This window comes from Odontomachus brunneus, unplaced genomic scaffold (assembly GCF_010583005.1).
Source record: "Odontomachus brunneus isolate Ranch 3 - 2012 unplaced genomic scaffold, Obru_v1 Obru_scaffold_027, whole genome shotgun sequence".
Classification (NCBI taxonomy): Eukaryota; Metazoa; Arthropoda; class Insecta; order Hymenoptera; family Formicidae; genus Odontomachus; species Odontomachus brunneus.
Genome location: NW_022639477.1, coordinates 1,555,424 through 1,572,278, shown reverse-complemented (window position 1 = coordinate 1,572,278; position 16,855 = coordinate 1,555,424). Strand labels below are relative to the sequence as shown.

At 36.1% G+C, this 16,855-nt stretch overlaps 5 protein-coding genes and 1 long non-coding RNA gene across 9 annotated transcripts in view; 4 read left to right on the top strand and 2 right to left on the bottom strand.

Moving 5' to 3' along the window:
* Nucleotides 1–4,991, bottom strand: part of LOC116842782 (serine/threonine-protein kinase tricorner) — a 193,077-nt gene extending 188,086 nt beyond the window's left edge. The window contains exon 1 of one of the 2 annotated variants that reach the window (XM_032812461.1): nucleotides 4,345–4,991. In XM_032812461.1, coding sequence (XP_032668352.1) covers nucleotides 4,345–4,526 — 182 coding nt within the window. In that variant the 5' untranslated portion in view covers nucleotides 4,527–4,991. Of the gene's footprint in view, nucleotides 1–3,365; nucleotides 3,886–4,344 lie in introns of those variants that run through there. The other variant, XM_032812463.1, reaches the window with a different exon arrangement.
* Nucleotides 4,992–5,454: 463 nt separating this feature from the next.
* On the top strand, nucleotides 5,455–8,010 carry LOC116842784 (transcription initiation factor TFIID subunit 11). 3 transcript variants are annotated; one of them, XM_032812477.1, is made up of 6 exons: nucleotides 5,455–5,936; nucleotides 6,578–6,696; nucleotides 6,775–7,034; nucleotides 7,115–7,202; nucleotides 7,291–7,387; nucleotides 7,474–8,010. In XM_032812477.1, the coding sequence occupies exons 2-6, from the start codon at nucleotides 6,601–6,603 to the stop codon at nucleotides 7,605–7,607; spliced, it is 675 nt and encodes a 224-aa protein (XP_032668368.1). In that variant the 5' UTR covers nucleotides 5,455–5,936; nucleotides 6,578–6,600; the 3' UTR covers nucleotides 7,608–8,010. The 3 variants fall into 3 exon arrangements, with proteins under 3 accessions (XP_032668368.1, XP_032668367.1, XP_032668369.1); XM_032812476.1 differs by having other exon boundaries at nucleotides 5,536–5,936; nucleotides 6,548–6,696; XM_032812478.1 differs by lacking the exon at nucleotides 5,455–5,936 and having other exon boundaries at nucleotides 6,547–6,682.
* A 158-nt stretch (nucleotides 8,011–8,168) lies between these two features.
* LOC116842798 (A disintegrin and metalloproteinase with thrombospondin motifs adt-2) lies at nucleotides 8,169–10,491 on the top strand. Its single transcript, XM_032812500.1, has 3 exons — nucleotides 8,169–9,635; nucleotides 9,731–9,980; nucleotides 10,053–10,491. The coding sequence occupies exons 1-3, from the start codon at nucleotides 9,540–9,542 to the stop codon at nucleotides 10,244–10,246; spliced, it is 540 nt and encodes a 179-aa protein (XP_032668391.1). The 5' UTR covers nucleotides 8,169–9,539; the 3' UTR covers nucleotides 10,247–10,491.
* A 991-nt stretch (nucleotides 10,492–11,482) lies between these two features.
* Nucleotides 11,483–12,756, top strand: LOC116842800. The gene is made up of 2 exons (XR_004377774.1): nucleotides 11,483–12,233; nucleotides 12,319–12,756. It is a non-coding gene; the product is annotated as an uncharacterized LOC116842800 (long non-coding RNA).
* Nucleotides 11,883–13,684, bottom strand: LOC116842799 (biogenesis of lysosome-related organelles complex 1 subunit 4). The gene is made up of 4 exons (XM_032812501.1): nucleotides 13,332–13,684; nucleotides 13,183–13,254; nucleotides 12,879–13,100; nucleotides 11,883–12,756 (listed from the first exon to the last, which is right to left on the bottom strand). Exons 1-4 carry the CDS (start codon nucleotides 13,413–13,415, stop codon nucleotides 12,664–12,666), a joined length of 471 nt encoding a protein of 156 aa, XP_032668392.1. The 5' UTR covers nucleotides 13,416–13,684; the 3' UTR covers nucleotides 11,883–12,663.
* A 489-nt stretch (nucleotides 13,685–14,173) lies between these two features.
* LOC116842803 (putative fatty acyl-CoA reductase CG5065) overlaps nucleotides 14,174–16,855 on the top strand; it is a 17,592-nt gene continuing 14,910 nt past the window's right edge. Inside the window, exon 1 of the mRNA XM_032812506.1 lies at nucleotides 14,174–14,466. The gene's annotated coding sequence lies outside the window, so the exon portion shown is untranslated. The remainder of the gene's footprint in view (nucleotides 14,467–16,855) is intronic.

Below are 16,855 nucleotides of genomic sequence, written 5' to 3'. Positions count from 1 at the left end.
ATATATATATATATATATATATATATATATATATATATATATATATATATATATATATTATCCACCGTAAATAAATAATTTTTATTTTTCAGATATTTTTTCTGTCAGTGTATATTTCTTAGCAAAATAGACCTTACTGACAGTTTATTCCTGCAATATTAGAAACGTAACAAAACTGAAGAAAATTTATATATTTTGTTCGGCTATATATTATATAGCCAGACACACACTTTTTTAACGTATTGGACCACATATCAATATTTCCTAGTCGAGAGTATAACGTCTATCTCTGATCTCTCCGCGTATATTTCTCTGTAATATTGCTGTTATATTTAGTGAGAGACACGTTCTACGATACAAAACGGATGTAACATTACGATATAACTGAAAGTGACAATAAATAAAATTAACAACAAGAAAGGCTCAAACGAGATGCGACATTTGAGATAACATTTTCCAAGTTGGTCGTTTACAATAGATCGATATTAATCGAAAAATTCATATTCGAGCCGAGATGGACCAAGTCAGGATGGATCAAAGTGAAAACGAAGCAAGAACAATAGAAGAAAGTTTCAAATCAGGGAAACAAATCTTCCAAAATAAACATCTTTGTCTATGAAAGCAATAAAATCGAAAAAACGAGAATAAGAAAATATAACATCTAATTAAATACAAATGAATTCAATAACGGAGGAACAAGATGAAGTTTAACATGAAACTGATAAGTGTAGTAAATATAAGAAGCAGGAATATTCAATCACGTAATTACACAATATGTAATCGTGTAATCACATGATGTAATATAGTGTATGCTACCTGTTTTAATCAGGAAGTGCAACAGAATAAGCAATATAAAAAATTCTTCAGAAAACCCTATCTTTTCTGACACAACTAATAAAATTGAAGTTTACGATCCGAAGCTATATGACGAAAACTGAAGTAACTCCATCCGGTATCGCTGTATCCGGTCTGTAATTTTAGAATTTTTTGACTGATATTTTCTGACCGTTTGAGAGAAAACAAAAGGAGTCCAGTGTATAGATAATGTTCTTATCGCGCGTACGTGACGCTAAGCGTATCGATTTACCGAAGTTAAGGCCATCACACACAAAATTTCGTAAGAACTTAAATCGTAAGCGTAAAGAAATCGACCAATCCCAATCGAGTATTCGGCTCTTCGTAATAATGGATGGGTTACGAAGAGCCGAGTGCTCGATTGGGATTGGTCGATTTCTTTACGCTTACGTTTTAAGTTCTTACGAAATTTTGTGTGTGATGGCTTTTACCGCTTAGCCTCTTACGCGCCGCGTCATATTACACGAGCGAGACACAAAACAATAATTAATTTTGCGCATTGTCTAATTGGACGCGATCAATCTCAAAGTACGAATCGAATATAACGCATCGTACAGGCCGACGCGATCATCATCGCGGCTTTCCCACCACGCCTCTGAAAACGCTCGCGGAGAGAATTGGCGGAGCGTAGCTCCGTCGTAAAACAGGCTCGCTTTCTCGCTCTCCCGTTCTCTATTTCGCTCAGTCTCCCGGTACGAGACTCAGGTCGTTTCTCTCCCGGCCAACGACCGTCCACCTTCAGTTTTGTATCCCCCCAGACAGCACGCCTTATACGTCGACAGGTAGATGCAGCGTTCGAGATATATACGCGTCCAGGGTGGTCCGAAGATAAGGGCCGACTAGCGTGGACTCTCTTCGCGGCCTCGCTTAGACGCGCTTCCGTGTGGACCGAGCTTAAGCCGTTCGTCCGTTTCCCGGATCCAAACTCAAATCAATTAAATCGGATTGCATCGATTCAATGCGTTCGTGTTGCGTAAGGCGCTTTCAAAACGATGTAGAAACACGCACTCAATATTCGAAATTTTTTACGATATATTCGAGCATAATCTCTGCATAACAACTGCTCATTTCGTCGAGAACTTGATTTCGAAAACGTGACATTTCGTTCGAATTGAAATATCCACTTTGAACTGGATACGATATACGAGTAAGAAATTGACTGTGTGCATAAAGTATGTTAACACTATAAATATCGATTATGATGATCATATAAAATGAATAGCCACACACGCGCGCACACAGTTAATATCACATTAATTCAATGCAGTAATTTGTTATGTCCAAGTGCTGAGGCCGAGTATGATTATGGAGTTAGTCAGAGACTTGGAGTTAGTCAAAGAGCAATCCAATTTAATTATCTGGGAAATGGATAAGGATGATAACGGGTAAGTATATCATATCATACTCTACTTCTCTGTTCTATGTAGCATCTCCGTGAAAGCGAATCGCAACGGAAAGGCGAAGGTTATAGAGAGGTAAGGATAGAAAAAACGGAGAGGAGAAGGAAAAGAGGATAGATCGGCCCTTCGCAAAAAACGGCATCCAAAGTGTCGATCGACCGGTTCCGTGAGCACGTACCTGTCACGTATATCCCCTTAAATATGGCGCTAGAGAAAAAGAGAGAGAGAATCGGAAAAGAGGAGAGAAGAGACAGAACACAGAAAGTGAGAGAGAAAGAAAGAGAGAGAGAGAGAGAGAGAGAGAGAGAGGGAGAAAGAGAGAGAACGTATATGTGTGGGATTATACGAATAAGCAGCGCGCGCACTCATACCAACGCGCATGCACACGCGAGCATAGGCGACGTATACAAGGTATCCAAGAATTGATGAAAAGTACACACATAAGCTTGTTCCTTCGAAAACGCCGCGAAATTTGGCCTAAAGTTTTGCCAACAAAATCGGCAAAATGCTCATAAATTTTTGGAGCTATAAGAACAAAAGGATCTTCTGTATATCAAGTTTCGGGAACAAAAATAGAAATAAAGCATGATTTTCATGATGAAGTCGCGACGAGCACAATTTACCTTGAAAGAGTATCCTCTGCATTATTTATGGCTTAGTCATGAGATATCGAATGTCGAAATTTGAAAAAAACTCGACGATTTTTTACAAAGTAAATATTTGCTTCGAGTACCACGAGGATGGAGGACGCTATGCGACCATCTTTCCGTCTATTTTGGAGCACCCAGTATACACGCACTCATACACACGCATGCAGAATACTGTACAGTACGAGCTGTGCTGCACGGCGAACCGGTCTGTGTTTATAACAATACGTCGACGAGGCCGTGGCCGAGAGCCCGACGGCCGTCAACGAAACCCTTTCTCTCATAGGGCGCTCACCACGTCTTGTCCGCGATTTGGCTCGCTCGTGCTCGCGAGCGAGTGAGCGAGAAAGCGAGAGTGAGCGAGAGTGTGTGTGAGAGAGAGAAAGAAGAGAGAGAGAGAAAGAGAAAAACTGAGAGCAAGAAAGAGAAAACGACGCGCGGTATATACTGCAAGTGCACTCACATCTTAATACCCGGCCGTGGACCGCATTCGTCGGCAGGAGGACGCTCCGTGGCTGAGTATCACGACCGACCGCCGCTCCCTGCGGCTGCTGCTGTCACGGTATTATCCGCGAGATACGTTGCGTACACTGTGTATACCGTCGTCGTCGTCCGCCCCCTCAGTGATATCGTCACTCGCGTGAACAGACTCGCACGTATAGGGTATCGTACTTGCGCGCACTCCCGAACTCGCTCGGCCAGGTTCGCAGCGCCCGCCGTTCGTTCGTGTAAACGCCAGGAGGGAGCCTCTCGAGAGAGCCGGGGAAGACGCGAACGAACGAGAGCGGCAGAACGATCCACGTACTTGCACGGTAACTGGAGCACGAGGCGCACGGCCTTCGCGGCGCGGAGAGAACACGGACGCGGGACGTTGACGCGGTGCACGCGCGCGCTTTCCACGCAGGACGCCGAAAATCTCGAGCGCGACCAGATATTGACAAATACTCGGCACGGCGTCGTGACACCGTCGGCGGCCTGTCTGCCCGCCCGTCTCGCGCTCACGCTACAGCCTGCCGGCGCCACCGCGCGGCCGGCATGCGCAACCAATGGCCACCCGGCGTCCTCTCTCGACGGCGTAACGCGCCGCTGTTTTCATCGAGCCTAGCGTTCATCTTGGCACGCCGCCGCGGTAAATACATAGATGTCTCGACGGTAAACAAACGCCGGGAATAGGAAAGACTATTTCTTGCGCTGCTGTTTCTTTGACTAACATCTCACGAATGAAAAGAGGAAGAGAGAGAGAGAGAGAGAGAGAGAGAGAGAGAGAGAGATTAGGAAACCGGAAATAATATGTAAATACGCTGATATTATCGACTGTTCTTGGACATTACTAGTACTTTTTCGTGACACTTGAGATGAAAAAGATATAAAGATATACGACTGCAAGGCAATGATATATTTCTGCGAAATTATTTGCTATAGTTATGATCTGCAGCACTCACCGACTTTTCCTTGTCGAGCCTGATGTCAAGTGGAATTTATTCCATGCCGTTGACACTGGCACTGCAGTACTTCCGATTTGAACTGCCGAACTACTCTGGCAATCGCGCGTTACTTTGCTCAGTATTTCCAGGCGTGTAATATTCACTTTCGGCGACTGCTCGACGATATTCTGCAGCAACATACGCGCGAAACCGATTTCGACAATCTCGACAACTCGCGCGCGCGGGACTCGCTTTTAATGAACCAAAATCGCGAGCAACACAGAGCGGCTCGACGAATCCGTGTTAACACTCCGCCATATCCATTTCTAACTGCCGTTGATATATATCAGATACATGGCGATATTGAGATACTCGAAGTATCAATATGCGCGCACTTCACTCAAAACTCTCGACAAGCTCCTGCGACATACCCATTTTCGACGTATTCTTAAGAATATTCCGTTACGAGAGACGTACGAAACTTATTTACTCATCACTCTTCCTTGAGAATAATTCACGAGACTAATCAAACAGGCGACGGTTTGAACTGCCGAACTACCATAACCTGGCAATTGCGCGCCACTTTACTTGACATTTCCGAGACACTCACTACCGGCGGTTATATGGTAGTATTTTGTCATGACGAACGCGAGAAACTTATTGCTCACAATCTCGATGATAATTTGCGTGCGAGACTCACTTCAGATGGATTCAAATTACGAAAATACGGGACGGCTTGACGAACCCAACTACCCAGCAGCGAACCGTTCCGACTACCAATATGGCGATGATTGAGATATCAAATTCAAATGTGAACCAATGACAAGCCTTTAGGGCAAGTGTCCTCAGCCAATAGGGCTGTTTCATTTTCAAAGCACTTCCTGAATTGGTACACATCAGTGCAATAACGTAAACAGCACAAAATCTCCAGGAGATGTTCTCAAGACGTAGGACGTTCTTAGAACATCTTTAGGATATCCTGTGGAGACCTGTGCTGTTTGGGAGGTTAGAGTGAAACAATATAAAATATCTCATTCTAACTTATTGCACTAGTATGCCAGTTCAAGAAGTGCTTTGGAAAAGAAACAATTCTATTGGCTGAGGACACTTACCGGTCATTGGCTCACAAAATTTTAAAGCATAATACAAAGAAAAAATGCGCTCGATTTAAATTGTAATACGCGAGACTTTACTTAGCGCCCTTTTCAACATTATTTTTCTCATGAATATGTTATATGTGAAGCTTAATTATATTTATATGCTTTGTATAACATTGTTAGAAGAAATATTTCCCGTCTTATGGGATATTTAGCTACAATATATAACGATATAGTAGTAAGATTTCACGCGATTCCGCGGTCCAATTGCGCAAAATATATCAATTTGTCGCAAACGTTTCTCTCGTTGTAATGTTATACAAAAGATATGAACGAAATAGATACGTGTTACAGACTTGGCATTGCATAGCGTAGTAGAATGCTGCCGACGATGACGTCATTGCTAAGTAGAAACAGCTGTTCTACAATTGTGTACGTTCGTTGCATGAACGATATTCATTGTCAAAGTCTGTTTTAATATTAGTGACAGAAAATATATATTATTTTATCACGGTAAGTTGTAGAAATTAATAACTCGCATTAAATTTGATATTTTTATTCATGTTACATACATTTATCATGCACATGTATATGTAACATAACTTTCTAACCTAAACGCGTTGTGTATCAATAAACTAACGCTCATTACTTTATTTCCTGTAAATAACACAGAATGCATAACAGTGCACAGAACATTGTTTATTTTATTACAATAAACAATAGAATATTGTTTATTGTATTACTACGATGTATAATATTAAGTCATGAAATATATTTTGTCCTGATAAAAAACATTGCACAAAATTTCATTTATATTAATATTTTACATGGTTGTATTTATATATTTTATAGAAATAAATGATATTGCTTGCTAACATATATTTATGATACATTTATAATATATGTGTAAAAACATTGCATAAACATATTGTATATCCATATATATGTGTATGCATATTTACTATTTCCTAGTAAACACTAATTATAAGTAACACAACATCAATATTATAATTACTGAGCAATATAAATGTAATATAATGCATGTGCTATGTAATAATTACGTTGTTGAGTAGGAAATTGATGTTTCTATTAGTTGATATTTACTGAGTTATTATTTTTATAAGTTATAATGGAAAATATCTTTGGGAAGGAAGATTCTGGAAATGAAAGTGAACATATGGATGTTGATGAAAAACATAACAAAGACAACCTCTTACAAAATATAGCACCTAAAAATATTGAGGTTGTAAGTGTTGATGGTATGCAAGTTAAGGTATAAGTGATGTTTAAAGGTTAAAATTCATAATTTTTATGTGTTAACAGTATTCTAAGTAGGTTAATAATATTGCAGGCAGAATCAGATGCAACAAGCTCTCAGTCACAGTCAGATACTGAAGAGATGACATCGAATTCTGTGGCACCAGTTATAGAGGATCAGATAGAAGTTGTAAAGCACGAGATTGAATCAAAGGAAGAAGACCAGACTCCTGAAGATATATTCGGCAATGATATAATATTACCACGTGCAAAACCAATTGGCTCTAAAGAAAGAAGAGAAAGTAAGGAAAAAAGCAAGAAGGAATTAGAAGAAGAGGAAAGAGAAAAGATGCAGTATGTATTTGTATTTAAGTATATGTACAATGCATACTACTTAGAAAATGTATTTAATAATCATAATATTATTTTAACAGGGTGTTAGTATCCAACTTCACTGAGGATCAGCTGAATAGATATGAAATGTACAGACGCGCCGCATTTCCAAAAGCAGCTATAAAAAGGGTATCGTATCTTCAATTAGAATCTTTAGTAGAAAAATAGCAATCCGTAATTAAAAAAAAATACATTATATTGACAATTTATATTTCAGATCATGCAAACGATAACGGGTTGTTCAGTGTCTCAAAATGTTGTCATAGCTATGTCAGGGATTGCCAAAGTATTTGTTGGTGAAATCGTCGAAGAGGGTATAACTTTTTCTCATAATAAAGTTCATTGAACTTATTGAAATAATAGATATATTACTGACTAAATTATTTTGATTGTCGCGCAGCTTTGGATGTTATGGAACGTCACGATGAAACTGGCCCACTACAGCCAAAGCATCTGCGAGAAGCTGTCCGCAGATTGAGACTACAAGGTCAAATACCAAATGGTCGAGCGCATAAGGCTTTCTTTAGACTTTAATGTCAGTAAATTTGACATATTATCGACATATTAGTACAATGTTTCTCTTACAGAAATGTATCGATGTTAGAATCTGTCAACACAATGCGCGTATACAAAATACCATAAACAATCAGACTCAGGCTTTACGACGTATTGAATCCATGAACTATCATTCACGCTCAAATGACACACAGATATTTCTGTGTACTTGACTAATAACTCGATATTTATTGATACTATATAGATTAGAGTATATTTTACTGATTAACTCCGATTTATGCTTTGATCTCCAAATAGAATAAGTTAACATAGGTGCGTATATTTTTATATTGCATATATATTTTATTGATACATAATTTTAAATATTCTCGGACCTTTCGAAATACATATATATATATATATAAAATAAATAGGAAAAAGAGTAAACATGATCATTATATGTATTATATCACACATGTGATGTGTAGATATATATTTTGTTAATTTCTCATTATATAAGGGGATGCTGAAACTGAAAACTTTACTGACAGAATATTGACATTTTTCTGCAAGATTTACGTCGTATTGATTATACAGAATTACAAATTTTTTATGCAATGAAAGTATGTGCAAAAATAAATAGGAGCATTATTCAATATGTGACAAAAACGAAAGAGATTTTAAATGTAAAATTTCAAGCTATCAGCGTAATATTTATCTAATCCAAAAGTTCCGTAACTTGTACATACCAAAAAGTGTTGGACACACAAAATTAACAGAAAATTTTTAAAGAACATTGCTGTATTCCTGTTTGCATCTGAATTCAGGAACTTAAGAATATCAGAAAAGTTTCTATACATATACGAGATATACGTATATACGTGATTAGATTTTCTGCTGAATGGTGAAAAAAAACAATATTTATGTAAGTTCTGTATGTATAAAAAAATACAAGAAGGATAGCGTGATTGTGTTAGTGACATTTGCGTTATCGACATTTTTCGAATCCAGCATCCCCTTAAACAAGTGATAGTATTTTAATATGTTACTTACAATATTTATATTTTTAAAGTAGCAATTAATATAACGTGTTTTATAATGTTATCTTTATTGCACTTGTTATTGCAAAATTCTTAATATCCTGTTTTATATAAACCTCTTTTTGTTTTACAAAATTTCATAGCTTATCTATCAAAGTATATATTTTCCTGAAATTCCTGATACACAATTGTAATGTGTGTAAGGATATTAATATGAATGATATATGAGAGCATATTATATTGTAAATGTAGTAAATTACACTAGAATACTCTGAAAATAAATAAAAAGGAAATGTAAATATCGTTGAAAAGACGAGAAATTGTAGATGCAGAATAAATGATAATCTGCAAAATGGTTTGGTGCTCTTATTTACAGAAACGCGTGTGTTTGTTTCAAGCGAGAATATTATACGTCTAAAGACGTATCGTTATTATTAATACTTCATACTGAACTTAGCCGAAGATTTTCTACTCGATATTTCCATGTATTCATAATCACGCGACGAAAATATGATATGCGAGTATTACTTATATTAATATTAATATATAGTATTGTCTTCGATTGTGCGATTTATGAGGTTGCAAGATCTCCGAAATCCTGTATAGTTGGAGTATTTGCAAATAGTAGGCCAAAAAATTATATAATTGTATCAGCAACTGATCTGGCCAATGAGTCCCAAAGGTAAAATCGTTAGGTTATATGTTTCTGAATTTTATTCATTATGACATACGTAAAATATTATTGTAACGTGTACGTTTTTTCATGACGCGATATAAACGTTAATTCTAACAGTAGGCAAAGCAGACAAAATTGTCGAAGTTTGTTTATTTATTGCTATTTATGAAAAAATTTGTTAGTCCGTTACAATAACATTTTGATGAGAACGTAAATCAAATCGATACTTGTCGACGCGATCTATGCATTAATCCAATGTATTTTAATAGTAACGAAAGAAGTAATTATTCGGACATTCACTTGCTGCCATGTTACTGTTCTATTCAACGATTTGTGACGAACAAATTACAGGTTTGTGCGAATACAAGGCGATTGTTAGCTCGATTTTGAAATAGAGATCTCCATTACATTACGACCGAATTTTTCACTATAATTTGCGTGTGCAGGTAATAAAAGAGAAATTGACGCCGCAACAATGTTGTTGTAAAAATGCAAGGAGGAATTTACACCCGCGCTTTCGCACGAGCATCGATACGATTTATCGGCGAAAGTTGCTCAGTCACAAGCACAAACGTCCTATGAGACGACGTAAATCTAACAGTATGCATCGAAAAACCATCGCAGCGGAATTAAAGGAGAGAAGACGCAATGTTGCCGCAGCAAAAAAAACGGCATCGATGAGCGATAAAAATACAAGTAATGGGTAACAATTAAGACTAACTTGCTAACATTGCACATGTAAAATTTAGTTTTTGTTCCTTCTTCTAGATCTTAGTACATGGGACGATTGGAATAATTGGAGTGCATGCAGCGTGACTTGCGGGCAAGGACGCCAAGTCCGTTGGCGACATTGCTTGTCTGAAAATTGCAGTGAAGGTCTCAAGAAAGCGCAGATGAGAAGCTGCCGTATTAAAGATTGCGAAACGAAAGGTCTCCTCGGCTGGCTCGGAATCAAATCATGACCGGCGATATTTACCAGCGCGATTCGTAAACGCATCTTCAATTATGTCTCCACTTACAAATTTCAGGCTTATACTTCGGCATTGTTGTACTAAATCAAAGCGGAATTGGTGTTTTAAATTCTTAAGTGTCTTATTTGCAAAGCAGAATTAAGATATGCGTATTGTTATACTTAATATACATTTAATTTACATTTGAGAATATTAAATATTATGAATGAAATATTATAAATGAAGTATTATTATAAATTGAATTATTAAAAATTGAAATATTATAATTAAATAGTAATTTTAGTGGACTGTAACAGGAATATCGACGATTATTCGTAACCACGGTGTACATAACAAGACGTCAGTCATTTGTTGAAAACTTCGGTTTATTTAACAAGCAATAAGGATTGAATACATCGCATCTTTTTTATAAAACTGGTAACACGAAGAGTATGTCAGTGGCGAGAATTCGATTAATTTCTGTTCACTTTTTTATATTTCTGTTTTTTATAGGTGATTGCCGAAATACCTACGATTCGCGGAGATATTTATCATTTTTATTCTTTCATATATAAAAAAGTATCTCAATTTCAGCCTCTAAAGGGGTCAATGTGGAATTTGCCAACACGTTATCAAATATTACTCCTACTCTAGTAGTCAATACAATCGACAGCGCACAGGAGATTAAATCGAATAAATTCCGACGCAAAATTTATAATATCGATAGCGACGCAGGCGACAATCGCAAAGAGAACAATAATATCCAGGTGAAACGAGCGAGTAAGCAATATGATTTCTCTATTGTGTAATATAATGAAATATATAATTAAAAGATTTTGAATATCTCAAAAATTCGATAATTTGATTTTTGAGTTAAATTTGTTGACTGTACTGGATTCAATGGAAACGAATTAGTCATCAGCCAAGTAAGCACTGTTGTCTGTGATATATGTGTCATGTGTATGTGACGCCATTTATTGAAAATCGAACCAGCCTTCTCAACACACTGACTTAATTACGCTTAATATGTTGTTATAATTAAAAACGAGGAAATTCAATGAATAACACGTATATCGCAGAACTATATTGTCAATCGACAAAATACTTGTACTATCGACAAAATTTGATATTCGCGCGCGCGCGAAATCAAATACAAATTTTTTACAATTTTTATATATACATTTATATACATAACAGACATAGATTTTCATAATTCATCAAAATTTCTACTTTCAATCATGACGCTGATTACTCGCAGTAACATTTTTGTTGTCAAGCTTAATGATTAGCATAATTAGTATTTTATGATTGCAATATAACATTCTTGCACGAATCTGCGAGATTTGGGTTTGTTTGTGATTGCACGAAGAAAAAATTCACGCGATTAAATCACGGATACATAGCCACACGAGGCAGACAGAGTGGGATCGGTGCGAGTCACGCGACTGCAGGCCGTCGATCGTGACTTTCACCGGGACCGGTTCGTAGTTTACCTGCCCACAATGCCAGTCACTGAAGTACATATAAAACTATTTGTGATAGGGTGGAAATTTCCGCAGGTTAATTACCTGTAGTAACCGTCTGATACGTCGATTAACAGATAGCCAAGTATCAATTACTCGCGAAACTACGAGTATCAGTAACCGAATTGAAGTTTTATCTTTTCAATCTACTTCTTATATACAAAGTTGCATCTTATGTATCTCCAAGAAGGAAACACTATACAATCACTAATATTTGATGTGACAACAAGTGATGATAGTTACGTATTGACCTGACCAGCGCAATGTTATTTCGGCAGGAAAGAACGGCAGAGAACCAAAGATATGGGATCAGTGGAGCAACTGGTCCGGATGCAGCGTCACTTGTGGAATAGGGACGATTATGAGATGGAGGCATTGCATAGGAGGAAGTTGTTTCCTGGGAGAGAAGAAAGCTCAATTAAAAACCTGCACCTCCGCCGCGTGTTAAAGTGCTTTTACGCGTAATCTTAACAATCGTAATAATATTGTCGTCGAAAATAAATACGCTATTATCTCTAGAAACTATTAATTGTCCGTGGGACTTTGTTTTATGTAATACAGGAAATATGAGAGGACCTTACTTAGGACCTGACTTAGGAATTGCAGTGAGATATCCGAATGATCGTTTCGCAATATTTCTGCAATTCATAAATCTAACAAGATGATATCATTCAGCTGATGATTGAAAAAAGAGTGAGTAAAAAATAAAAAATTGTTAACTGAATAAATGTTGCTAATCACTGTAGTGTTTAACAAATGTGCAAAATGTGAGCATAAATATCTATCTGTCCTTTCTTCTTTAAAGATATAGCTAGATATAACTAATCTATCGGGGTTTACAGAGAATTTTCCAAGAGTCTAACAGCAGGTACATTATAATCTATGCCTTCTTTGCTGACTTATATTTCAATCTCTTTTGAAATAATCATCAGATCTGTAAATTGGTGGTGATTTGTATATTGGCACGGTACCAGAGGCAATAGATTCTTGAACTTTCTTCTGAAATGTTACAAGAGCCAATTATATTTATTTTCAATTGTTTAGTTTTTCTCCTAAACATAACATATAACTTCATTTTGTTCAGGCAGTTACTATAGATATATTGTAAAGTATATACTTACAAAAAATGATAAAGGATTCAGCATGCCAAATAATCTGTCCGATACACCTAGCTCAGCTTCTGCTTTGTCTATGGCAGCTTCTAATGTGTTTAAGTTCATATTGGCCATAGCAACAACATGCTCCAGAGCATCTATCCTTTTGCGAAGAGTTGCCATGCCATCCTTCATGTGCTGTAACTTTGGAAGATGCTGTTGCATGCATTCTGCGTTCCCATTCTCCACCTTGAGACAGAAATATTTTAAATAGCAAGTGAAACACTGGTATATATTGATTTGTTCATGATTATTTATTATTTTTTCTAACCATTGTGACAATAGACTGGAACTCCTCTAAGCGTATCAATGTATCCTCAATAATATCACGGAAACTTTTCATCTGGAAATTATCAATATCATTGAGATTGATTATTCACTGTTTTCTACAGAGGCTGATGTCAAGTAGGTCATACTTACATGGTCATCCCAGTTTACTTTTGCATAACTCGAGTAATCTTTAACTAGTTGCTCAGTTAATTCAGTTGTATGTGAGGATGACATTCTGTATTCTTTTGATACTGATAATTAAATAGAAAAATGTGAAATGTTATTATAGGTTATGAAATGCAATATGAACACAGCTTGTTATCACAGAGGAAGACATAGGACGTGTGCAAATATGTCTGACATTTCGTTTGAAATAAAAGAGGATATTGAGTTGTGATCCTGTATCATTAATCCAACTAGTGTTTCTCTCTCTCTCTCGCCATCGAAAATGCGAATGTAGTGAATCTGTTCTTTTTCTCTCTCTACAAACGGATAGTATAATACTGCGCATGCGCAATATACAGTTAAAACGATTTATCGCACATCTAATCTTGAATCTGTCACCTGTCATCGAATTCAAATCGCGACTTTCAATTTATGATTGAGACTTTTAATTTATGATTTAATTTATGATTTAAATTTTTAATTTATGATTGAAGAAAGTGAAGAACTTTTCATCGATCATTATTCATATTTATAGTTAACATAATGTAAAATTAGATGCGATTAAAGTCCAAGTAATTTCTCGTTTTAACACTCGTTTAACTCGTTTCAAGTGATGAATGGCTATAATTTGTTATAAGCCAAGAATAAATGATTATATGTAATTATATCAAATTATATATATATATAATAATTATATATATATATATATATATATATATATATATATATATATAATATATAATAATTATATATAAATTATATATGCATTTTGTCCTTATATGGTCACATATATAATCATATGTACGTGTGTATGCGCGCACGCGCGTATGTGACAGCTGTACTTTAATTTTTATCATTTATATATCAATTAAAAGTTCACTTCGTCTTATGTATAATATTTATAGATTTCAGTAAAAAATTCCAGATTAGAGAAGTTCCCGATTATGTTCCAAGATATTACTCCAATATTTCATCTAATATTGACTTCGACGACATCCCAACGAGAAATCACTCGTCGATCGACGTCGAAATGATGTCGATTCGATGTTGAAATCGTCAAATCGATATTGATTCGACATCGTTTCGACATCGAACTAATCATTTCTGGGATTATTTGAACGTAAGTAATTTTACTCGTTAGACTATGTATGTGCAACCCATACAGCACAAATGTCCGAAATACATCCCGGAGACATCCCAGAGATATCACATTATCTCTGGAATGTCTCTAGGATGTATTTCATACATTTGGTGCTGTATGGGCGAGTATATAATGTATATTTATGTAATTTTGGAAATTTGCACACCAAATATGCACTGACCAAATATGAAAAAATTTTACGCCTGTGATCATTTGTTTATAAGAAAAAAGTAATTTAGGATCAGAATATGGCAGCGTGAATACTCGTAGCTACGATGTCCAAAACGAAGAAAGCAAACGTTTATTCGCCACAGATCTTAATGTAACTTTATTATTATCCTTTGACTTGTGATATAGGTAATGCACGTTAATCAATCGTGGATTTATTAATCATCGTCGTAGTAAAGTTGCCGTTTTATTTTATAGATGTCTATACTTTCACTATGCTTTCGCGAGATATAATATACTTATTTGAGAATGTTACCATATCGTGTGCCTATCAACGTCATATCAATGTCTGCACTGCAAGATAACTCAGGTTTCTTAGTCTGCTAATTTTTGCAACGTATCCATCAGATTGACATCTCTTTTTAGATACAAAGATAAGCTATGTATAAGTGAATAATTACATTGAAATTCAATAATGTTTTATGTAAAAATCGTATCTTCCTGATCGCGGCGATGAAGGCAAGTAATAAAGTGATAGACTCGTTTTATTATCCTATTTCCTACTATTTATATCCTATATTACATCATATACATCATCGACATGATTAAATCATTATGTAGCAATAAAAATAGATATAGGCATTGTAAATGGACATTACGTTGCAGAAGTAGAAACCAATTGAAATTTTACGCTTCGTGCACGGCCACTAATTGATGCCGACTAATAAATTGTCAACAGTTCAGGAGAGAGAAAGGGGGAGAGGGAGAGAGAAGATGGGTAAAAATTATAAATACCCATTATATTTCTCTCAAGGTAATACGCCTGTCATTTACATTCGCGCGATCGTTACCAAATTCTCTCATTAAATCTGTCAACTAAACTTTAAATTGTTTCACTGACGCGCGTCGTTAGAATGTTCATGGTTTGCAATGTTTATTAGACACAACAAATATCGATTCCAATTGATTCTATACGGAAAAAACAATTCTGTTAGTGTAACTAAATTTTCTGTTACTTGAGGACCAGATAAAAACTCAGTTGTAGGAATAGAAAGATTCCCTCAGGAGATTTCAACCGATTGCTCCTAGTTATCTCAGTCGAGCTTTAATACAGCGGAATGTCCAGACGAATGTTTTTAGTTATAGTAACAGAGATGCTACTTTTCCTCAGCAAATCTTTCGTACGGCCTCTATTCAGTTACCAGTCAACTGGAGATTTTTTTTGTACAGCGTGTGTACGCAATAGGTTTTATCTATAAAAGCTACATTTCATGCTTGGAATTAATTTTGTCAATCGATGAAATATTATTGTTGATTTTACACATAATGATTAATTAATTCGGATTGATTAACAAATTTTATTGATTTACAAGCGTGAACTTTTATCTCTTTCCTTTGAATAGAACGAAACAGAAATAGAAGAAAAATTTTTTAATGGAAGAAATTTGTTTTTCACGTGAGCAAACGCTGGCGCAAGCATCAGATTTACCGCGACGGTCGTCACAAATCGTGTTTCGAACGTCTCGTGGATAGTCGTGATGTCGTCTCCAACGATAACTATTCCTCATAGTCATAGGTGTGGCATGAATTCTCGCGACGGAACGCGAGATTTTCTGTTTGCAGATTACGAGTATTTGTGCGTTCAGATGGAACGGAAGAAAAGGCGTAACGAAAAAGAAAAGCTGTGTAAATTGCAACATTACGCCTCGTTCGCGCACATCGGGAAATCGACATTTACTCCGGGTATCGTATATACCTGATCGTTGTAACTAGAATCATTTAACTATTATATCGAAAATGGTTTACGTCTTAATTGTAAAATGCCAGGTGTTCATGACGCCATGTGTATACACCTTCGTTTGAAAAACGATTTGAATGTATTTTCTTTCGCGTTTCGCAACGCTATTGGGAATTAAAACGATGAAAATGTTCTTTAAATTTGTCAGCAAATCAATAATCCAAATTAACACAATTAATCGTCCTATTAGGACCTTAACTTAGTTTCCGCCCGCAAATGTTAGATGGCAATGCAAACAGTTCTAGTAGTCATTACTAACGAAACAGGTAGTTTGTGATTAATTTCGACATTTCTCGATAACATTCAGTCAGCATACACAATTATTTTCCTAAACAACAATTTCTTTTGCTTTGTGAAAAATGGAACGCGATAAAGTGTTTTTTCGACATGTGCTTTTGCACT

Bases quoted from the DNA above. Each gene is read 5' to 3' on its own strand.
- LOC116842784 (XM_032812476.1), top strand. From the start codon at position 6,553: ATGGAAAATATCTTTGGGAAGGAAGATTCTGGAAATGAAAGTGAACAT. The intron at 7,035-7,114 runs GTATGTATTTGT...TTATTTTAACAG, and splicing joins GAGGAAAGAGAAAAGATGCA to GGTGTTAGTATCCAACTTCA. The intron at 7,203-7,290 runs GTATCGTATCTT...TTTATATTTCAG, and splicing joins CAAAAGCAGCTATAAAAAGG to ATCATGCAAACGATAACGGG.
- LOC116842798 (XM_032812500.1), top strand. From the start codon at position 9,540: ATGTATTTTAATAGTAACGAAAGAAGTAATTATTCGGACATTCACTTG. The intron at 9,636-9,730 runs GTTTGTGCGAAT...TTGCGTGTGCAG, and splicing joins TTGTGACGAACAAATTACAG to GTAATAAAAGAGAAATTGAC. The intron at 9,981-10,052 runs GTAATGGGTAAC...TCCTTCTTCTAG, and splicing joins GATGAGCGATAAAAATACAA to ATCTTAGTACATGGGACGAT.
- LOC116842799 (XM_032812501.1), bottom strand. From the start codon at position 13,415: ATGTCATCCTCACATACAACTGAATTAACTGAGCAACTAGTTAAAGAT. The intron at 13,255-13,331 runs GTAAGTATGACC...GATAATTTCCAG, and splicing joins AAGTAAACTGGGATGACCAT to ATGAAAAGTTTCCGTGATAT. The intron at 12,757-12,878 runs GTAAGTATATAC...GTAACATTTCAG, and splicing joins TGAATCCTTTATCATTTTTT to AAGAAAGTTCAAGAATCTAT.